General features: G+C 43.5%; 1 protein-coding gene across 1 annotated transcript in view; it reads left to right on the top strand.

The window, feature by feature from the left end:
- The window catches only part of LOC120932847 (aldo-keto reductase family 1 member C1-like), a 33,120-nt gene extending 12,345 nt beyond the window's left edge, over nt 1–20,775 (top strand). The window contains exons 5-9 of the mRNA XM_040345633.1: nt 165–287; nt 4,161–4,270; nt 5,528–5,693; nt 16,927–17,009; nt 20,502–20,775. Of these exons, the coding sequence (XP_040201567.1) occupies nt 165–287; nt 4,161–4,270; nt 5,528–5,693; nt 16,927–17,009; nt 20,502–20,541 (522 nt within the window). The 3' untranslated portion in view covers nt 20,542–20,775. The remainder of the gene's footprint in view (nt 1–164; nt 288–4,160; nt 4,271–5,527; nt 5,694–16,926; nt 17,010–20,501) is intronic.
- Nucleotides 20,776–21,354: the final 579 nt, after the last annotated feature.

Raw genomic sequence — 21,354 nt, 5'->3', positions numbered from 1 at the left:
CACACAAACTAAATGATTTCTAATATTTATAAGCAATAATTTTGTATTATGTTGATTACGCAACTATTTGATTGCTTTAAGGTGGCAAGAAGGATTTTTTCCTTATTCAAAAAATGTAATCACACTTTATGTATATCTGAATCTTTTTAACTGGTGATTTCCAGGCTTTGGAGGCTTGTAAAGATGCCGGACTGGTCAGATCAATCGGAGTGTCTAACTTTAATCGCAAACAACTGGAGCTGATCCTCAGTGCACCGGGACTGAAGTATAAACCTGTCTGTAACCAGGTAACTACAGTGATTACATGGGGAGAGACTTTAGGGAACAAATCTATTGAATAGAAAATAAGGCAAACATTGTTTTTATATCAGCTCTAGAATTAATTCTTACTAATGTCGGTTAAGGTTCTCATTTATCTAGGTCAGGGTATAGCAAGTAGTGGTTCCATTTAACTGGACCTGTTCTATAATGTTGAAGATATTTCGCCATCTAGGTGGCTTGCTCAGTTCTAAAGCAACTCTTTCATAAAAAAGCTCCTTTGTCTGTACGACACACAACTGTATTTCCGCATCTGCAACAAAAAGGATCATTCTCTTGGACTAGCGAAATGCCTCACTCTAATAGATAACTGGATGACAAACAGTTATCTTAAACTCAACGGTTCGAAAACAGAACTTCTCCTGTTTCACGATAACCGGAAAAGTCACCTCGCGTCAACATGGACTCCCCCGACCATTCTGGGCAAAACTATCTCCCTGAGCACTAAAGTCAAAAGTCTCTGAGTCATTTTTGACTCCTACATGACAATGGATGCACAAATAGGGTCAGTAGTCAGCGGATCTCATCACCTGCTGCGCCTTTTATGCAGACTCACCCCCTTTATCCCGAAAGAGGACATAGCAGTCGTGGTGGGAACAATCATCAATTCCAGACTTGACTACGCAAATGCCCTCTATCTAGGACTCCCCAAATACCAAATCACTCATCTGCAAGTCGTTCAAAATACGGCCGCTCGACTAGTGACCGGCAAAAAAACATGGGAATCAATCTCACCTTCACTGAGATCCCTTCATTGGTTGCCAGTAAAAGATAGAATCACTTTCATGGCACTCTGCCTAACGCATAAGTGTATTCAAGGCAACGCCCCCCAATATCTATGCGAAAAAATAAAAGCCCACAACTCCAACCGCGCTTTGCGATCCTCCAATCAAAACCTGGTGGAGATACCCAAAGCCAGATACAAGTCCAAAGGAGATCGAAGATTTGCAGTCCAGGGACCTTGGCTATGGAATGCACTACCAACCACCATCCGACTGGAGTTGGACCACTTGGCCTTCAGGAGAAAGATTAAAACCCATCTCTTCTGAGGTCTTGGGGTTTTCCTTGCCCATGAAATGACTACAGCACCCAGAGGCGATTCAGTTCGCATGTGTTGCGCTTTACAAGTTTCTCAATCACTCACTCACATCTCCTATGGATCACAAGACTGTAGTTCGTTCTGCACTCCTGTGACCCATTTTCAGCAGACACTGGGCTTAAGCACCTGTCACACAGCTGGTCGAAGCTCCGGAAAGATCATGACCATATGGTCAGAATCCACCCACATGCCTGGACTGGCACCCGTCTCAGGCTCTCAGTGAGCCGCTGAGAGCCTGAGCCAGCCGCTCCTGTCCCCTTCACAGCTCAGCTCACCGGCTCTCTGCTTATGGAGCTCTGAGAACCCAGAGATCGGCAGTGTTTGATCGCTCAGTTTTCAGTCTTAGAGCAGGCAGGGGACAGATGCAGCATCGAACTGATGCTACATCCACCTAGGTAAGTATGATTCCCCAAATATTTTCCATACTTCTCTTTTTTTTTTCAATTCTCAAAATAACGCTTTGACAAAAAAGTTACCTTGATCAGTTTCTGATGCTTCCAGGAGACACAAAAGATGTCATAAAGCCTTACTACTTGTCTCCTTGCAAAGCTTAGTGCTTGAATAACAGTGGTGGCTGGTGCTCAAATTTTTTTGGGGGCACAAACAGAACAAAACATCAATTGCCGCCACTGTGCCCCATCAATTGCCGCCACTGTGCCCCATCAATTGCCGCCACTGTGCCCCATCAAATGCTGCCAGTGTGCCCCCCCAGCACTTACCTATTTCAGCACTCTCCTCCACGCTCCGAGTCCTAAATGTCTTCTCCCGCCCTCTTCCTGTCATCTCTGCTATAATTGGACACCTAATAGGCGTCCAATCACAGTGACAGGGTAACCAGACCCGAGCACCTGATTGGCTGAGAGGCGGGTCAGTGTTAGGGAAGCAATTTATTTGCTTCTTTAACACAACACTGTGTAAAACAGCGAAAGCACAGAACTGCGCACGCTGTTTACCAATTTGGAAGCCTATTAGAGCCAACGGCTCTAATCAGGACGCCTATTAGAGCCGACGGCTCTAATCAGGCGCTTTCAAAAACACCCCCGCCGCTGTAATTAAGATGCCTGGTGCCTGACAAGGGGCCAGATACTTGAATAGGGGGCGGCAGCGGCGACAATAGATAGATTCTCTATGGACGCACAGCTACTGTTGAATAGTGTTGAGCAGAATATGCCATATTCGATTTCGCGATATATCTCGAATATATATTCGAATATTCGAGATATATTCGCTAAATTCGAATATTCGTGATATTTTATCGAAATTAAATGATTGCGATTTTTCGCTATTGCGAATGCGAAAATAATTGCGATTTTTTGATAACTGCGGTAGGAGCACTCTGATTGGCTCAGAATATTCGTGATATTTTATCGAAATATCGCAACATGCGAATGCGATATTTATTGCGCAATTTCGAGAAATGCTGGAGGAGCGCTCTGATTGGCTCAGAATATTCGTGATATTTTATCGAAATATCGCAACATGCGAATGCGATATTTACTGCGCAATTTCGACAAATGCTGTAGGAGCACTCTGATTGGCTCAGAATATTCGTGATATTTTACAATACAAAATAATTGCGAATATTCGGCAAATGCGGAAGGAGCACTCTGATTGGCTCAGAATATTCTTGATATTTTACAATACAAAATAATTGCGAATATTCGGCAAATGCGGAAGGAGCACTCTGATTGGCTCAGAATATTCTTGATATTTTACAATACAAAATAATTGCGAATATTCGGCAAATGCGGAAGGAGCACTCTGATTGGCTCAGAATATTCTTGATATTTTACAATAGAAAATAAAAAGTGTTTTGCATTGGTGGTGATTCTTTACTCTATCCATCTGTCACAGCCGTTTGTCAATCAAACACCTTGAAGATTGAACACGTTCATGCTGCATGCTTTGGACTTTTTTTCACTTCACATATCAAAGACATTTTTATGAAAGATTATTTTTCTATTATTGGGACTATATTTCTTTATATATTTGTTTCACTGTGTATTTCACAAGTTATTTGCGCTTGCTTATTTTATAATTTGCCCACATGTCTTGTCACTAGACATATTTTTTATTCTTGTAGAGCGACTCCATTTTCTGTCTTGTATTAAATTATGTTGTATAACATTTTTGAGTTGCTGCTGTATTCTCCCCTTTTTTTAAGGTATGCGCAATTTTTTCCTTCTTACAAAAAAAAATAATATCAAACATACAAATATTCATAACAGAAACATACACAAAGCCCCCCCCTTTTGCATCAGAGACAATCAGAGTTCTCCTACCACAGTTATCGAAAATTCGCAATCATTTTCGCATTCGCAATAGCGAAAAATCGCAATTTTTTTTTTTTCAATTTGGCAACATAAAAGGATCGCCTCAGCTTAGCTACTCGGCCCAGGGTCTCTAATCATACCAGCAATGCTTTTAGACGTCGATAGGATGTGATCTGTTTTAAAAATCAAATTGAAAAAATGCGAATATTCGGAATTGCGAATATTCACCGCGAAATTCGAAATATAGCGCGATTTCTCGAATATGCTATATTCGAGTCGAATATTCGCAATGCGAATATTCGTGAGCAACACTACTGTTGAATACCCAAGAGAAGATGCTCCATCCGATTGCAATGAAGTATGAGTGGAGTTCTAGCTATGCATCAATGTGTTCACGATTTTTTTTTATTTACTAAAATATGTTTTTAATGTGGCATTCTCCCTAACCGGTACAATGTTTCTCTCTGCAGGTGGAGTGTCACATATTCTTTAATCAGAGCAAACTGCTGGAATTCTGCAAATCTAAAGACATTGTGCTGGTTGGGTACAGCGTCCTGGGCGCAAGCAAAGTTGAGGGCTGGTAAGTGCAAATGTAACTAGTTAGGGACCTAGGGCACATCTCATACTCCCCCAAATCTGCGCCCCCGCCCCATTTTTAAGAAAGAATCAATGTCATTTCAAAACAAGAATATACTTAAAACAATATAAATTCAATTAGGTTTAATGTGATAGAAACAGAGTTCACTCACACATATCACCCCACATAGTATTGTCCGCCCTTTTCATATCGCCCCATACAGTATTGCCCCCCCTCCTTCACATATCGCCCCACACAGTATTGCCCTCCTTCACATATCGCCCCCACACAGTATTGCCCCCTTCACATATCGCCCCCACACAGTATTGCCCCCTTCACATATCGCCCCCACACAGTATTGCCCCTTCACATATCACCCCACACACAGTATTTTGCCCTTTACATGACCCCCCCCACACACAGCACTGCCCCCCATTCCCTCGCTTCCCATCCTTCACAGTTCCATATATTTTCCTTCCTTCACTCTCCTACCTTTCATTTCATAAAGCGGAGTGCAGGAGGCGGGAGCCACGGCACAATCATAAACTGAAGGCACAGCAGCACTGGGCGGGGCACGGGAGTTGCCGGGTTGACTTTTCATATTAGTGAACTGGTGATTGGCTGCTAGGACCGCCTCCTAGCAGCCAATCACCTCCCGATTAACGTGACAGGCAGCTACCGCTCTCCACGCAGTGCTGGTCCCACAACCATTGCAGAATGGTCCCACCGTCTCTACTCTGCTAATGATAGCAAGGGAGGCTAGGGACAAAGCTGTGATTAAATGGCGCGATTGCGGCGGTCCAGAAAGAGCAGCAGCTCGGGCCTGATGCGGGCCGCCATTTAGTGATGCCCGGCATAGGATAATGATACTCTTATGCCTGCTAACAACCCGCCCACTCCCGCCCACCTCTTGTACCGTCTCTGCTGGTACTTGCTGTTTGACAGCAAAGGTTCTGTTCTGCGAGTCATAGCTGCTCTAAGCAACCAATTCAGCTATAATCGAGTAAAACAGCTTTTCCAAAAGTATTTGCTAAAATGTGAACAAATATGGATCTTTCACATAAAAACTAAATGCTAAAAAATAAAAAACTTTTTGTTTTTGTTTTTAAATTAAAGTGTTTCCTGATTAACCCCTTATTAAGCCTTTTTAATAATAATTGGCTCTCAATAACTTCTTCCTTCACTAATAGTACTTTAACTGTTGGAGGTATGGGAAATGTTTTTCTGTCACAGATCAGCTTCTTATCTTTTGTTTAAAAGGATAGACCTAAACTCACCTCAAGTGCTGGAAGATCCTGTTCTCAATGAAGTGGCGAAGAAGGTTGGACGGTCTGCAGCGCAGGTGGCGATGCGTTATCTACTGCAGAGAGGGATTGTTGTCCTCGCAAAGAGCTTTACTCCAGAGAGAATCAAACAAAACATCCAGGTAATTCAAACACAGATATTAACCATCCAGAAATGTGACGGTCTGTAAAAAATCCTGGTTATCCTGCGCCTCCCCCCCACCCCAAAGCACCCTGTCCCTGTGTTGATGAGGACAGGGCCTCTTCTCTTCCCGACAACCCTGGCCATTGGTTGTCGGGGTCTGCGGGTGGGGGGCTTATCGGAATCTAGGAGCCCCCTTTAATAAGGGTACCCCAGGATGCCGCTCACCCTATGTGAATGAGTATGGGGTACATCGTGTGTGTGTGTGTGTGTGTATATATGTATATATATGTGTGTATATATATATATATATATATATATATATATATATGTGTATATATATATATATATATATATATATATATAATTTGGGGCACACACCCTAATGCAATAGGCTGCACACACCTAGGCTAGAGCACCTCACCATGTGTAGGTAAGAAACCTGGGTGACACATATACACTGGCCTAGATTCAGGTAGATTTGCGCCCTCTTACGGAGGCGCAGCGTACCGTTTTTACGCTACGCCTCCGTAAATTACGTGCGCTACGCTTCATTCACGAAGCAGTAGCTCCGTAATTTGCGGGGGCGCTCCGTAAAACTGACCGGCGTAAGCGCGCGTAATTTAAATGATCCCGTAGGGGGCGTGGATCATTTAAATTAGGCGCGTTCCCGCGCCGAACGTAGTGCGCATGCTCCGTCGGGAAACTTTCCCGACGTGCATTGCGGTAAATGACGTCGCAAGGACGTCATTTGCTTTAACGTAAATGGCGTCCAGCGCCATTCACGATTCATTTACGCAAACAACGTAATTTTCAAACATCGCGACGGGGGAACAACAGGTATACTTAGCATTGGCTGCTCCTGCTAATAGCATGAGCAGCCTTCCGCAGAAACCGACGAACGCAAACGACGTAAAATGCGAACGCCGGGCGCAGGTACGGTTGTGAATCGGCGTGAGTATGCTATTTGCATACTCTACGCTGACCACTACGGGAACGCCACCTAGCGGCCATCGTAAGAATGCAGCCTACGATACGACGGCATAAGAGCCTTATGCCAGTCATATCTTAGGCTGCAGTCGGCGTATCGAGCTTTCTGAATACAGAAACTCGATATGCAGGCGCTACTTAGCAATTACGCTGCGTATCTTTGGATACGCAGGCGTAATTGCTACCTGAATCTACCCCACTGTCTACAATTCTTCCAGCTAGTGTCTAACACTTTTTAAAGCTGCACAAATAGCCAATCAGTTGTGCTGCAGTGCTTGTGTGCTAACAAGGAACATGCTGATGGGGAGAAAGAGTGGAGTGATAGAAAGATGAGCTCATCCGTCTTCTCCTTCCTCTGTCCAGTCGCAGGCAGATGGAGGGATAAGACTTGTAAGGCCCCGTACACACCATAGAATCCATCCGCTGAAAAATCTCAGCGGATCGGTTTCAGCGGGTAGATTCTATGGTGTGTACAATCCAGCGGATCTGTTTCCGCGGATTTTTCTCCCATGCGATGGATTTCCAGCAGATAAATATTTGAAGACATGTCTTCAAATCTATCCGCTGGAATCCATCCCAACGGATTGATCCGCTGGTCTGTACAGACTCACCGGATCAATCCGTCCAAAGGGATCCCCCGCATGCGTCGTAATGATTCGATGCATGTGTGGAATTCCTTATATGACTGCGTCGCGCACGTCGCGGCGACGGCGCGACACGTCATCGCCAGAGGATTTCGGCGCGGATTTCGATTCGATGGTGAGTACACTCCATCGCATCAAAATCCGCGCAAATCCTCGAGAGGATTTATTTGTGGAAACGGTCCGCTGGACCGTATCCGCGGATAAATCCTCCCGTGTGTACGGGGCCTAAGTGTTAAAAATCATGTCTCCTGTCTTGCTGGGTAAATCTCAAAACCAGCTACAACCCCTATGTCCACTGCTTTATCTTAATCAAACCTCCCAACTTTTTGAGATGGGAATGAGGGACACCTATCAGCAAAAGTATGCAGGCATAGGACACACCCCTTGCCACACCCACTTAAAGAAGAATTGTACAAAAAAATAAGATTAGTTAAACCCACAAGTCCTTTTTTTTTACCACTACTTTTCCTTTATATTGGCTTTTGGAATTTACAAATGCAGCAATTTAGAAATCAGATGAAAGGATTAGCACTGGAAAACACTTTTTGATAGATAAAGGCCCGGATTCAGAAACAATCTACGTTGGCGTATCTATTGATACGCCGCATAAATTCTAGCATGCGCCAGGCGTATCTTCTTTCTGGGCCAGATCCACGTAGATCGTCGTATTTTTAGGCAGGCGTAGCGTATCGTTTTTACGCTACGCCGCCGCTACTTTGAGAGGCAAGTGCTGTATTCACAAAGCACTTGCCTCTAAAGTTACGGCGGCGTAGCGTAAATCTGCCGGTGTAAGGGCGCGAAATTCAAATGTTAAAGATGTGGGCGTGTTTTATGTTAATTTTACTTGACCCAACGTAATTGACGTTTTTTCTGAACTGCGCATGCGCAGTCCGTGGGGGTTTCCCAGTGCGCATGCTTGAAATTAACCCGCAACAAGCCAATGCTTACGACGTGAACGTCATTCTACGCAAAGCCCTATTCGCGAACGACTTACGCAAACGACGTAAAATTTCAAAATTCGACGTGGGAACGACGGCCATACTTAACATTGAGTATGCCTCATATAGCAGGGGTAACTATACGCCAAAAAAAGCCTTACGGAAACAACGTAAAAAAATGCGCCGGCCGGACGTACGTTCGTGGATCGCCGTATCTAGCTAATTTGCATACTCAACGCGGAAATCGACGGAAACGCCACCTAGCGGCCAGCGTAAATATGCACCTTAGATCCGACGGCGTACTAGGACGTATGCCAGTTGGATCTAGCACAGCTTCAGGCGTATCTTGTTTTGTGGATACAAAACAAAGATACACCGGAGCAAACTAGCAGTTACGCGGCGTATCAATAGATACGCCAGCGTAACTGCTTCGTGGATCTGGCCCTCTGTATTCAGAAAGCAAGATATGCCGAAATTTGGCTAAGATACGACTGACGTAAGTCTCTTACGCCGTCGTATCTTAGTTGCATATTTACGCTGGCCGCTAGGTGGCGCTTCCGGAGATTTACGCATAGAATATGCAAATTAGGTAGATACGCTAATTCAGAAACGTACGTCCGCGCGGCGCATTTTTTTAGGTTTACGTAAGACTTTTTCCGGCGTAAAGTTACCCCTGCTATATGAGGTGTAGCCAATGTTAAGTATGGACGTCGGGCCAGCGTCGAATTTTGCGTCGTTTGCGCAAAGCCCTATTCGCAAACGACTTACGCAAACGACGTAAACAGCGCAAAATTCTACGCTGGCCCGACGTCCATACTTAACATTGGCTACGCCTCATATAGCAGGGGTAACTTTACGCCGGAAAAAGCCTTACGTAAAAAAATGCGCCGGGCGGACGTACGTTTCTGAATCGGCGTATCTACCTAATTTGCATATTCGATGCGGAAGTCTAGGGAAGCGCCCCTAGCGGTCAGCGTAAATATTGCACCCTAAGATACGACGGCGTATGAGACTTACGCCGCTCGTATCTAGGCAACATTGAGGCGTATCTGATTCTATGAATCAGGTGCCAAGATGCGACGGCCCGCATTCGGAGTTACGACGGCGTATCTGGAGATACGCCGACGTAACTCCTTTCTGAATCCGGGCCGGAGTCTTCATTCCTAGACCTATGGATTTCAATCGCCGACAATACCATCTCCACTTGCACCTTTAGGAAGGATACCTCTGCCAATACCCTCTTACAGGCTGATAGCCACCATCCAGGTTGGCTCAAAAACAGCATACCGATTGGGCAATTTTTGTACGCATTAAACGTAATTGCACCAAACCCTCTGAATACAAAAAAAGAGTAAAGATCTCTATAAAAGATTTAGAGAACATGGATATGCCCATAACCAACTGAAAAGAGCAAAAACCACAGTAGCTATGCGTAGCCGGGAGGACTTTTTGGCGATTCCAACTAAAGACACCAAGGTACGAAAACCAAGACTGGAGACCCAGGGCCCCATTAGAGTAATCATCCAGTTTGGTGCACAATGGGATGTTGTTTGCGGTATTCTTCAAAAACATTGGGGACTATTGACCAGCACCCCTGGCCTAGCTAAGTTGGTAGGCCCATCTCCCAATATGGTAGCTAGAAGAGATAAGAACCTAGGCGACCTATTGATAAAATCAGAGTATAATAAAGATGGAGGCACAATTTTTTTTTAAAGGTACGTTTTTATTTATTTTCTGTACACAATATACAACAGACAACAAACACATATATTGGGCGAACATCGCCCCTTTCATTACAAAGATCTGGTAGCTGGTAAAATTTTATACATATATTGCAACCCAAAAATCCTATGTCAATTTGTCCAATTAGGACCATTCAGTGTGCTGGGGCTTCAGTCAGATTTCAAGGAGCAGGTGGTATGGTGCTCTCGGAGTTAACCCAAGAGCCCCAAACCTTTAAGAATTTTTTTGGGCACCCCTTAGCCTCATATGTCAGCTTGTATAGCGGTATAGCATGGTTAATGGTAGTGAGCTAAAAGGCTACAGTGGGCGAGGATTGAGACTTCCAATGGAAGGTTATCAATTTCTTAGCATAAAACAATACAATCCACAAAAAGGTTTGCACATTCTTAGAGATACCATCATCATCATCATCAATATAACCCAGTAAGCAGATATTGAGTATCTGCGTTAGGGAGCTAATGAAGGCTGTGACCTCCAACCAGAACTTTCTAATCGGAGCACAGTCCCACATCAAGTGAAAGAATGTGCCATCAGCCATGCCGCATCGGGAGCATAGTGCAGAGGGTATTCGATTTCACTTGAACAGTAAGCATGGTGTAAAGTAGGATCTGTATAGCAATTTAGTCTGTATCACCTTATCACGGGAAGAAATGACAGAGGGAACCTGAAGGGGAAGAACCTCCTGCCAGATGTCCTCCGTCAGTTCAGGGATGTCAGCTCTCCAGCTATTGGCCACACTGCTGAGCCTATGAAATGTGGAATGTAAAAGGGACCCATAGTATGTGAAGACTAGTTTGGTGTGAGAGGAGTCAGTCAGTAATCATTCCAGCGGAGAGAGTTGAACAATTATATTACGGAGGCCGAACTGCGTTGCCACAGTATGGCGGATCTGCAAATAAAGGAAGTAGGCCGTGCGGGGTAGATTATATTCCCTACAGAATTCCCCAAAAGGACGAAACATGGTGTCCGAGAACAAATGCATAATGGTTTTCACCACCCGTTTCGACCAGTATCCCCCATCAGATCTGCAAAAGAATTCTGGTAGATTCGGATTTCCCCAGAGTGGAGTGTTTGGCGAGTACGTATTACTGTCATTGAAGGATTGTAGTTTAGTGAGTCTAAAAATCCGTAAAGTCATTGCCAGGATTGTTGTACCCTCCCACCCGCTGAGGGACATGCAGTGAATCAGATTTTTCAGGGACTCGTAGGAGGTAAGTATAGCTGCCTCCAAGGCAGTGGCCGCATTGTTGGCTTCAAGGTAAAATCAGCAATGTGCATGGGCCAGCTGCGAAGCAATATAATAGGTACCGGCAATTGTAAGGTATTCTTGGCAATCCTGACTGCTCCCCCCCCTCCAGAAAAAGGAAATGAGGATGGAGTCTATTTCCTTAAATTTGACTTTCGTGACATATACTGGTGAGTTACCCAGGATATACAAAAATCGTGGCAAGAAAATCATTTTAAAAATGTTTATCCTACCCAGTAATGTCAGCGGGAGAGTAGTCCATGTTTTGAGTGTGGTTTTCATCCGTCCGATAAGAGGGTCTAGGTTAATTTTGATATAGGAGTTGTACCATGACTCCCAAATATCTGAAGGAGCTGACCACTTGTAGTGGGCAAGAGGGAGGTAGCACTATCGATGTTGCTTGGTCAATCATGAAGAATAGAGATTTGTCCCAGTTAACCTGGAATCCAGAGAAGTGACCAAACCTCCTAATAATCTCCAGCAGGGCTGGGAGAGACGACTGGGGATCCGACAAGTATATTAACATGTAATTGGCATAAAGAGATACCTTCTCCTCCAGACCCCCAATCGTCAGTCCCGCAATCTCCCCACTGGACCTTATCAGTGCCGCCAAGGGTTCCATCACCAATGCAAAGAGCATCGGCGATAGAGGACATCCCTGTCTAGTGCCTCTCTTTATCGGAAAGGGATCAGACACGGATGCGTTCACTCTCAATCTGGCAGTGGGCTTCAAATAAAGCAGTTGCACCCATCTAATAAAGGTGTTGCCGAATCCATGCTTCGCCAAAACCTCTAGCAAATATGGCCATTTGACCGAGTCAAATGCCTTGTGTGCATCCAAGGCCAAACGGCCCGGGATCCCATCACATCATGAGTAGATTGGTAAACAGTCTACGCAAGTTGATAGAGGTCGATCTCCCAGGGATGAACCCAGTCTGGTCCGCACCAATAACAGTAGTAATGACTGTGTTCAGTCGCCGGGCGAGCACCTTTGCCAGAATCTTGACATCCGAATTAATGAGCGAGATCGGCCGGTACGATTCACAGAGCAGGTGATCCTTATGAGGTTTGGGAATGAGGACAATCAGCGCCTCTGACATAGAGGGCGTCAACTGTCCCATTTTCTGAGCAAAATTTTATACCCGGATTGGTGAGGTATGAGTTGCATTGCATATAACACTCTATAGGGAATCCATCCAATCCTGGCGTTTTATTTCTGGCAAAGGATTGTATGGCTTCCCCAATTTCCTAAGCCGTCAAAGGAGCATCCAGGAGTAATGCCTGTTGGGTCTGAAGTCTTGGCATCGAAATTTCAGAGAGGTAGTCATCTAATTCCACAATTGTGTAGTGAGCTCTAGTAGCGTATAGTGAGGAATAATATGTGACCAAGGCATCCATGATCTTTGTTTTGTTCTACCACAACTCCCTCTGAGTTTTTAATTCTAGGGATGCTGCATGGCTGATAGTCAGGTCTGGAGAGGTACGCCAGCAAACGACTGTTCTTGTCGCCAAACTCGAAGATTCGCTGATTCTGATACAGAAACTTCTTCTGGGTGGGTTCCAAAAGCACCAAGTCCAGTTCTCTGGCCCTGTGCTTCCAGGCAGCGTGTGCTTCGTGAGTGGGGGCCGCAGAATAAGCAGCCTCTGCATCCCTGAGATCCCAGTCTGCATCCAACAGTCTGGACTGAGATGCCTTGCGGGCCTGTCCAATGGCTGTAGCAAAAGAGCCATGTGTGGTGGCCTTCAAAGCATCCCAAACCACCAGGACGGAAGCGCTCTGCCTGTTTAGCCACAAAGGACTTGGCCACCACACCCAATAGGAGGAGGGGGTGCCTAGGGCGAGGTCCAGCAACAAAGGGGAATAATCGATCGGACACCGCCCTAGGAAGGTATTTAACCTCTGTCATCATATTGAGCAAATCCGACGAGACCAGACAGAGATCAATACAAGACAGAGTACCGCATGATTCAGAATGACACGAATACTCTCTCCCATCTGCATGCTTCCACCTCTAGGTCAAATTGAGTCAGAAAATAACCCAAGGGGGTGGGGGGCAATGTCGAGCATTGTAGTCCATCAATGGAGTTATCTAGTACCGTATTATAGTCACCCGCTATCAATAAAGGACCCTCCGCTATCACCAGTATAGAATTCATCACCCGTTTAAAGAACATTTTAGTGAAGGGTGGCGGAGTCACCGTATATGGCCTACCCATGAGTTCAAGCAAAACAATTACAAAGCAACCATTAGGATCTAGTTTAACATGTTTAATACTAACAGGCGCTGATTTGGCTATGAGGATGGAAGTGCCCCTTGCATATGTGGAGTATGTGGAATAAAGGACATAGGCATTTTTGCTCTCTTAAGGGCGATGACTCTAGAACCATGGAGGTGGGTTTCCTGGAGAAGGAACACATGCGGATTGTAGCATGTCAAATAGTCAAACATTAATGACCTTTTCACTTTGGAGTTTAGCCCCCGCACATTCCAAGAAACTAAAAACGCAATCTAGACATAAGAAGGTACAACATATATGACTAGAGGAGCCCAGTTCCCACCCCCCGCTGGTGGCAAACATCGGCTTGAGTCCAGCGCACTGTGAGAAGTGCATAGGGTTAAGAGTAGGTCAGACATATAGAACGAATAAATACTGATGCGCTCGTATTAACTCATGTGCAATGTGAATCGTACATATACAATCAAGCAAAAAAACCTAGTGAAGAAACTCTTAATATATGTAAGTAGATCATGAAAAAGTCCTGATGATTGAATCAGCCAGTCTGCAGTGATCCTTCCCTAATTGCCAAGCTCTCACTTCAATGCAAAAGAGGAGGAAAAGGAAACCTAGCGCAATATTGTACTATATAGTTGTGGATAAAGGCTGCACTTAGTGCACTCACGTATCCTCGCTTATGTTATAGACAGGGTATGTTGCCGCTCAGTTTAAGTGAACTCCTCACTCGGGATAGACATCCGATGGTCCGTCACTGTAGGCTCCTCCCCCACATGTATCGTCACTCGTCACGTGACTTAGTCATGGGTATTCTTTATTGTTAACTCAGTTAGAGTTAACAAAACAAAAATATATAGTAACCTGAATTCTAGAAAAAACTGTTCCTGAGTTATTGGTAGCAACGATTAAGGAGAAACATAAAGTCAACATCAACGGTCATCCCGCCTGGCTGACATGCACGTGGCCCGTGATAGAAAAATGAGGATGATCCCCAGCATCCAATGGGTAGCAAAATAAGTGAGAGGGCCATAACAAACATGAGAACCAGTCCCTGTCCCTCCCCCAATCTACCTCAATCAAGTGGGGGGGGGTGTGTAGGCCAGGGGTATGGAGGCACAACTTGGTTGTCAGATTACCCCACCGGTAGGGGCATATTCTCATGTGGACAATGTCAAATATGTACCTATGTGTATAGATGTGAACAATTTCGTGATGCACTCAGGGAATTCCAGAAAAGGGATCTGGTTAATTGTTCCTCGTCCAGAGTGATCTACTTGATAACATGCCCCTGCAACAAAATGTACATAGGAAAGACTAAACACCCCTTAAGGATCCGAATAGGGGAACATAAGTGCAAAATCAAAGCTAAGGACCCTGAAAAAGCATTAGCCAAGCACTTTGCCCAAAATCATGAGGGCAAATTGGAAGTCATGACCGTAAAAGGAATCTATACATTGAAGTTACCACATAGGCGGCTTTAATCGCATTTTATTTCAAAAAGAGAAATGGTGGATATACCATTTGAAATCGCTTGTGCTGTCACGTGATGCCTCCCCCTCCACCGCGTCCTGGAAGCGAGCCCTTGACAGGCACGAGAAATTGAAGGGAACCAAATGAAGTAAACCCTGCGGCTTGTCCGCGCTTTGTTTGAAGGATAACCCCATGCACCTCTAAACATCTGTGCCAAGTAATATATAATGGCAAGAGATCTGCATGATCAGATAGAGGATGGATGGACGGTGATCGCCAGGTGCCTTAAAATCCAGGCTTTCTTAATATGGGTATGGTATGATTGATTATCAGTTTTCTATGATACTGTGGGAATCCTCTACAACCGATATCCCATATCCCTATGTGCCATCACACATCTATATACACAGGATACACATCCAGGTTGTTACAGACTGTGGCAATATATCATGAAGCCATTATTTGCCATTTTCACAACAACCAGTCGTATAAGGGTCTATCTATTGATCTCATTTTGCCGTCCTTTTTAACTATTGCATTTTACCTATATTAGGATTTTTTTCCATATTTCAATCACAAATTTTTTTGTGGTGCTATGTCTACACGGTTTACCATACCTTCTCCATCATCAGGACTAGTGACTCTGTCGGGAATCCCCTCTCACCATATTCAGTGTATTTCTTGAGGCCCATTAGTTTGTTCCTTTCCCTTTTTTCCTCCTTCCTTTACCTTCCCCTCTTCCCCTTTATTTAGGGCTTGAGTCTTTCAGGGACCTCCTATATGGATGCACATGTCTTACTACTATATTATTGATAGAGACACATACACACAACTATTGTCGTGACATGCTCATCCATATATAGATTTTTGACATTCGGACGATTGTTTATTTGTTCCCCATTGTTGTGTGTCTTGTCTTGTGTCTAGTATTGTTTAGTTGCTACACTTGGAGACATTTTTTGATGCTTGTGTTTCTGATTGTTTAGTGTCAAATTTCAAGTATCTCCATCCATTTTCTCCTATTGCGGAGTTTTATGATATATAGGCCCAGATTCTCGTAGATCGGCGTAAAACTGGGTGGACGTAACGTATCTGATTTACGTTACGCCGCCGCAAGTTTTTCAGGCAAGTGCTTTATTCACAAAGCACTTGCGTGTAAAGTTGCGGCGGCGTAACGTAAATCACCCGGCGGAATTCAAATTCGGCGGGTAGAGGGCGTGTAGCATTTAAATGAAGCGCGTTCCCACGCAGAACGCATGCGCATGCGCCGTCCGTAAAATATTCCAGGGTGCATTGCTCCAAACATTGGTTGCGCCTCATATACCCAGGGGCAACTTTACGCCAGGACAAGCCCAACGTAAACGTCGTAACTTTACTGCGTCAGTCGCGGGTATGTTCGGTAATTCGCATATCTAGCTAATTTGCATACTCAACAAGGAAAACGACGGAAGCGCCACCTAGCGGACAAAAAAAAATTGCATTTAAAATCCGACGGCGTAAGAGACTTACGCCTGACGGATCTAATAGATATCTATGCGTAACTGATTCTAAGAATCAGTCGCATAGATACGACGGCCCAGATTAGGACTTACGACGGCGTACATGGCACTGTGCCGTCGTAAGCCCTTTGAGAATCTGGGCCATAGTTTTTATTCATTAATATATTACTACATTTTTCAATTTCTCATACATTGCATACTGTGTCACTTATTTGGTCCTCTGGCCTCTTACAGTCTTGGTAAGGGTTACCCATTTTTTGTTTATATGCAGTATTTTCTGACTAGAGTGACACTACCCACATTGGGTATACAATGTTTTTGAGTACACACTAATGTGTTATATACACGCATATATGCCCTTTTTTCTTTTTTGTTTACAAATCTCAAAACCAGCTACAACCCCTATGTCCACTGCTTCATTTTAACATATCTTTTTTGTAATTATACTTGTTTTGTTGTTTTATTGCAGCTCTTTGACTTTCAGCTGAGTACCGAAGACATGCAAAGATTGGATGGCATTAACAAAAACATGCGATACTTCATCACTGATATGTATGTAACAGCCTTGTCTGCTTTATGTGGAATTTTTAGAATTATTGTATAGGATTTACCTTTCTTCTATTTAACTTGAAATTATCTCTGAACTTAAAACACAAATTATGTAAAAGTTATTTTTATTATTCATAGGAATGTATGTAAAAGGTAAGGTATTGATTTAGACTTTTTGTGCCTGTTATTGATTTAATGAAGAAACTTAGGAGCCGTACACAGGATTACAACCCTGAATAAAGGTTGATTGGCTTGGAGTCAATGCACAATGCTTTAGGGTTCTTCTTATTTGACATGTTTTACTTAAATAAACTCTATTGAAGAGTGAAATACAAAAAAGGGAGGAGCTTGAGCTTTGAGCCACTTGTGCATTGAATCTTAGTCAATAAAGTTTTATGCGGTATTGAAATTTGGTGTGCAGCTCACACATTTCTTTATGCAAGATTTGGAAGTAGGGATGGATTGAGTGGGATGCTGGCCCCCAGGATCAGGCTGAGTACTGAGTATACCAGGCACAGTCTTTTAATAGGTGGGAGGTTTTGCCTGGTGTCTTGATGTTGATGGCAACACCACGTTTGATCTCAGTGTCACTGCTGGCCAAGTTGGAGAGCAGAGCCACAAATGACTGTGCATTCAGTACACTGTATGGGGAAAAAGAGGCCACAGCTGAGGGAGATACTAGAGCCGGGCCAGCTGCTGAGAGGTGTTGTGCACAGATGGGGAGAACGAAGATAGGGTGTATGCAGTGGTGAAAGCTTGGGGAGATGCAGAGGCCAGAACTGAGGGTGCAAAAGTGAGATGTGGATGAGAAGTACAAATGTTAGGAGCTTTGAAGGCTGCAGAGCTTAGCTGTTGATGAAGTGGGGGTTGCAGAGATAATCTGTGGAAGGGGGGTGCAGAGGTGAGCTGTGGATCATGGTTAGCTATGGCCCAGGGGTGTAGATGTCATCTGTGAATAGGGGTTAGCCATGGCCAGGGATGAAGAGATAAGGTGCATTGGTGAGTTATGGACAAGAGAGAGAGAAAGAGGAAGGTGGGTTGCAGAGGTGAGCTGTGGAAGGTGGGTTGCAGAGGTGAGCTGTGGAAGGTGGGTTGCAGAGGTGAGCTGTGGAAGGTGGGTTGCAGAGGTGAGCTTTTGGACAGGTTCAGATTTGAGTTTTAAGAAGGGGTACAGAGGTTAGTTATGGACAGTTGGATACAGAGGTGATCTGTGGATAGAAGGTGCAAAGGTGGGCTGCAGATGGAGGGTTCAGAGGTGAGCTGTGGAGAAGGATTGAAGAAGTAAGCTATGGACAGGTGGTGCAGAGGTGAATGATGGGTGTTGCTTTCTTAAGGGGAAATCATTTTTACTGGGGAAGATTTATAATTTGTAGGAAGGGACAGCACCGCATACAGAGATCAGTGGGTAAGAGTATATAATGCAGCAGTTAGGATGTTATAGTATACTGTACGCATTAATTGGATAAGTATATGATTTTGTGCAGTAATATATTATCAGAGCCAACAGTATATGTGAAAAATAATGTAAATAAAATGGTTCCAAATTTCAAATCCATGTGGTTCTTTATATTAGAACTATTTCCAATATATAGTCTGACAGAGCAAGATGCGAATATCCTAACAAAAATCATGGGGCAGAATCTCATGAGTTCTGAAGAATCTTATATCATTTGATGCTGGCTATTTACGTTTTAAGGCTTCACTTCCATGGACGTTTTTACAGCCACTTTTCTGAGCGTTTTTTGCAGCTTAAAAACAGCTCTCCATGTTAGTCTATGGCCTCATGCCCACCATGACGTTTTTGAGCTGTAGATGGCTGAGCCGTTTTTTAAGCTGCAAAAAAAAAACCAGGACCAGTGCGTTCTGAAGCTCCAGAGTAGAGCTGTAAAAACACCAGACGTTAAACGCTCAAAAACGCTCAAAAACGCTACAGCTGCGTTTTTGAGCTCCAGCTCAAAAAAAAATAAAAAAAGAATCAAATAAAAAAATAACATGGACAGGCGTTTTTAAGCTGTAAAAAAGGCTAAAGAAAGTGGCTGTAAAAACGTCCATGGAAATTAAGCCTTAAGGTGAGAGTTCTGTGAGCACATACTAAGCCGGATGAAAAGAATATATATTGGAAATAGTTCTAATATCAAGAACCACATGGATTAGAAATTATTTAGGACTATTTTATTTACATTATTTTTGTCACATATACAGTTGGCTTTGATAATATATTACTGAGCAAAATCACTTATTCAATTTTTGCTTTTAGGTTTTGCAGCTAGTTTTGATTTTTTGATTTATCACTTTTTCCTTTATTCACATTTGGATCACTTTATTTGGTAGCGCAAAGGACTTTTATTATATAGTACTGCATGCATTACATACTCCTGATTGCCATGCTCTGTATTCTGTGTTATATGTCACATGCCCCTTACTGCACTATGTTAAATAATAATGGCTGCTCTAAACACTGTATAATGGAGTGTACATTACATATTCCTGAGCCCTGTACACTGGGCTGCACGTTACATATGCCTAACCATTGCACTCTGTACATTATACACTCTTGACCCCTGCACTCTGTAGGATATGTTGTGATTTCATACTTATAACCAAAGTATAACCAAAGTGTTAACAGTTGCTGGTTCCTATGTAGTCCCAAAATGTTATTGAAGTACTTTAATTTAAGCTCGGAAGAATCTTTATCTCTCTGTCTATAGTTTGTGTACAAATAACATATGAAAGGTTTGTGCATGCTGCATTATAGTTCCCTTTGGAGTGCCCAGGGTTCGGGCCCAACCCAACCCCCCAAGTAGCCAATCCCACCATGACCACCGCCTTGTCCAGTACCTGGTCATGCCCCCATCAGTCAGGGCTCTCTTTCCCTAGGAGGCTCAAGAGGCCTTCATTCACGATCATACCAATTCCCCTTTCCCACAACATCACTGTACAGTTCTGGTTCCACATGAAAACCAATTGGCAGATCCAGATTTGTGTAGTGATTCTTAGGCAAGCGTGGTGGCAGCTGGGAGTGGGAGCCTAACTGCTAAAGACAATCAGGCATGCTTGATTATACAGTGCTCAGAGCTACCATTACTATTTAACATAGAGCAGTAAGGGGCATGTGACATATAACACAGCACACAGAGCATGGCATGGCAATTATGAGTGAAGTGTGTGAATGACACAAGTTTGCCAATTTTGCCCTGGGCCCTGAGTGACTTTGTTCTGGTATTGATTACATGTAAACCAACTGCCCCCCTTGTAAGTTTAAACATTAGATAATTAGATAATTCCTGGAGTTCATTTAAAATTTTTAGTGTTATAAGAAGTTGATGGGCGATTCTTTCACCAAAATAAAATTTCAGTTACAGGTGTTTCTGCCTTGCTGTATACTTGAACATTAATGCAAAGCAGTTCACCCTTTTATTCTTTGGGGAGATTTGATAATATTTTGCAGACGAGGACATCATTGATTAATTTATCTCTTCCTTTCTTTTCATTTAGCTATAAGGAATCTCCTAAATACCCCTATGATGATGAGTAATAAAGCATCGAGTTTCCATCCTGACACCACAATGCCTGAAACCCTCTTCTGACATTGGTTGGATGTTTTTCAAGTGAAAGACAATGATGACAAAATGTGCTGTGATGTCACACTGCGCAGACTGATGGTTTTAATGAGATGATACATAAGAGAGTTGAATTGCTTGTGTTATACATTTGGGCTTTTCAAGTGTTGGAGTTTTAGTATTGAAATAAAGCTTTTGCTTGCAAGGGATTCTTGGGTCTGAGTCCCTATGTTGTGTGACAGTTTTATCATTTAAGTCTCTTATGATATTCGCTTTATGTTATCCTTTGTATAACAAAGCTATTGACTATTGTAGAAGAACAAAGGTTACAATGCATTGTCTGTACACTGCTGTCAACATCAGGTAAAGATTGTGGGTGATCCTGGCACTGGAATATGTTGTGTTGAAATTTTTTTTTTAAAACATTTAAGTAGTGTTGAAAGAATCCTTGTCAGGTTTTTATTGTTGTCTGTAATATACACAGGGATTCACCCTTTTTGTCCGACTGACCATTGCCATTGGAACAAAACATCATAGGAAATTCAAATGTTTAAAGCTATCAGTGTATCAGGAATAGAGGGAAAACCTCCAATGGGGAGGCCTGTTGGCCCCCTCACATTTGAGGGGCTTCTTTTCATTGCCTGTTGTGTCTCTGGCACAGGAGTTGAAGGGGAACCTCCCAAACAGTACATAAACAGAAAAAAAATTGCCAGTTCTAAATATTCCCTACTCTATCCAAACCTTAAAAGAAAAAAAAAAGTTGTGGCTTTAGACACACTGGGCCATAT

Source organism: Rana temporaria, chromosome 3, assembly GCF_905171775.1.
Source record: "Rana temporaria chromosome 3, aRanTem1.1, whole genome shotgun sequence".
NCBI lineage: Eukaryota > Metazoa > Chordata > Amphibia > Anura > Ranidae > Rana > Rana temporaria.
The sequence above is the reverse complement of the archived record's forward strand: the minus strand, read 5'-3'. Positions and strand labels throughout refer to the sequence as shown.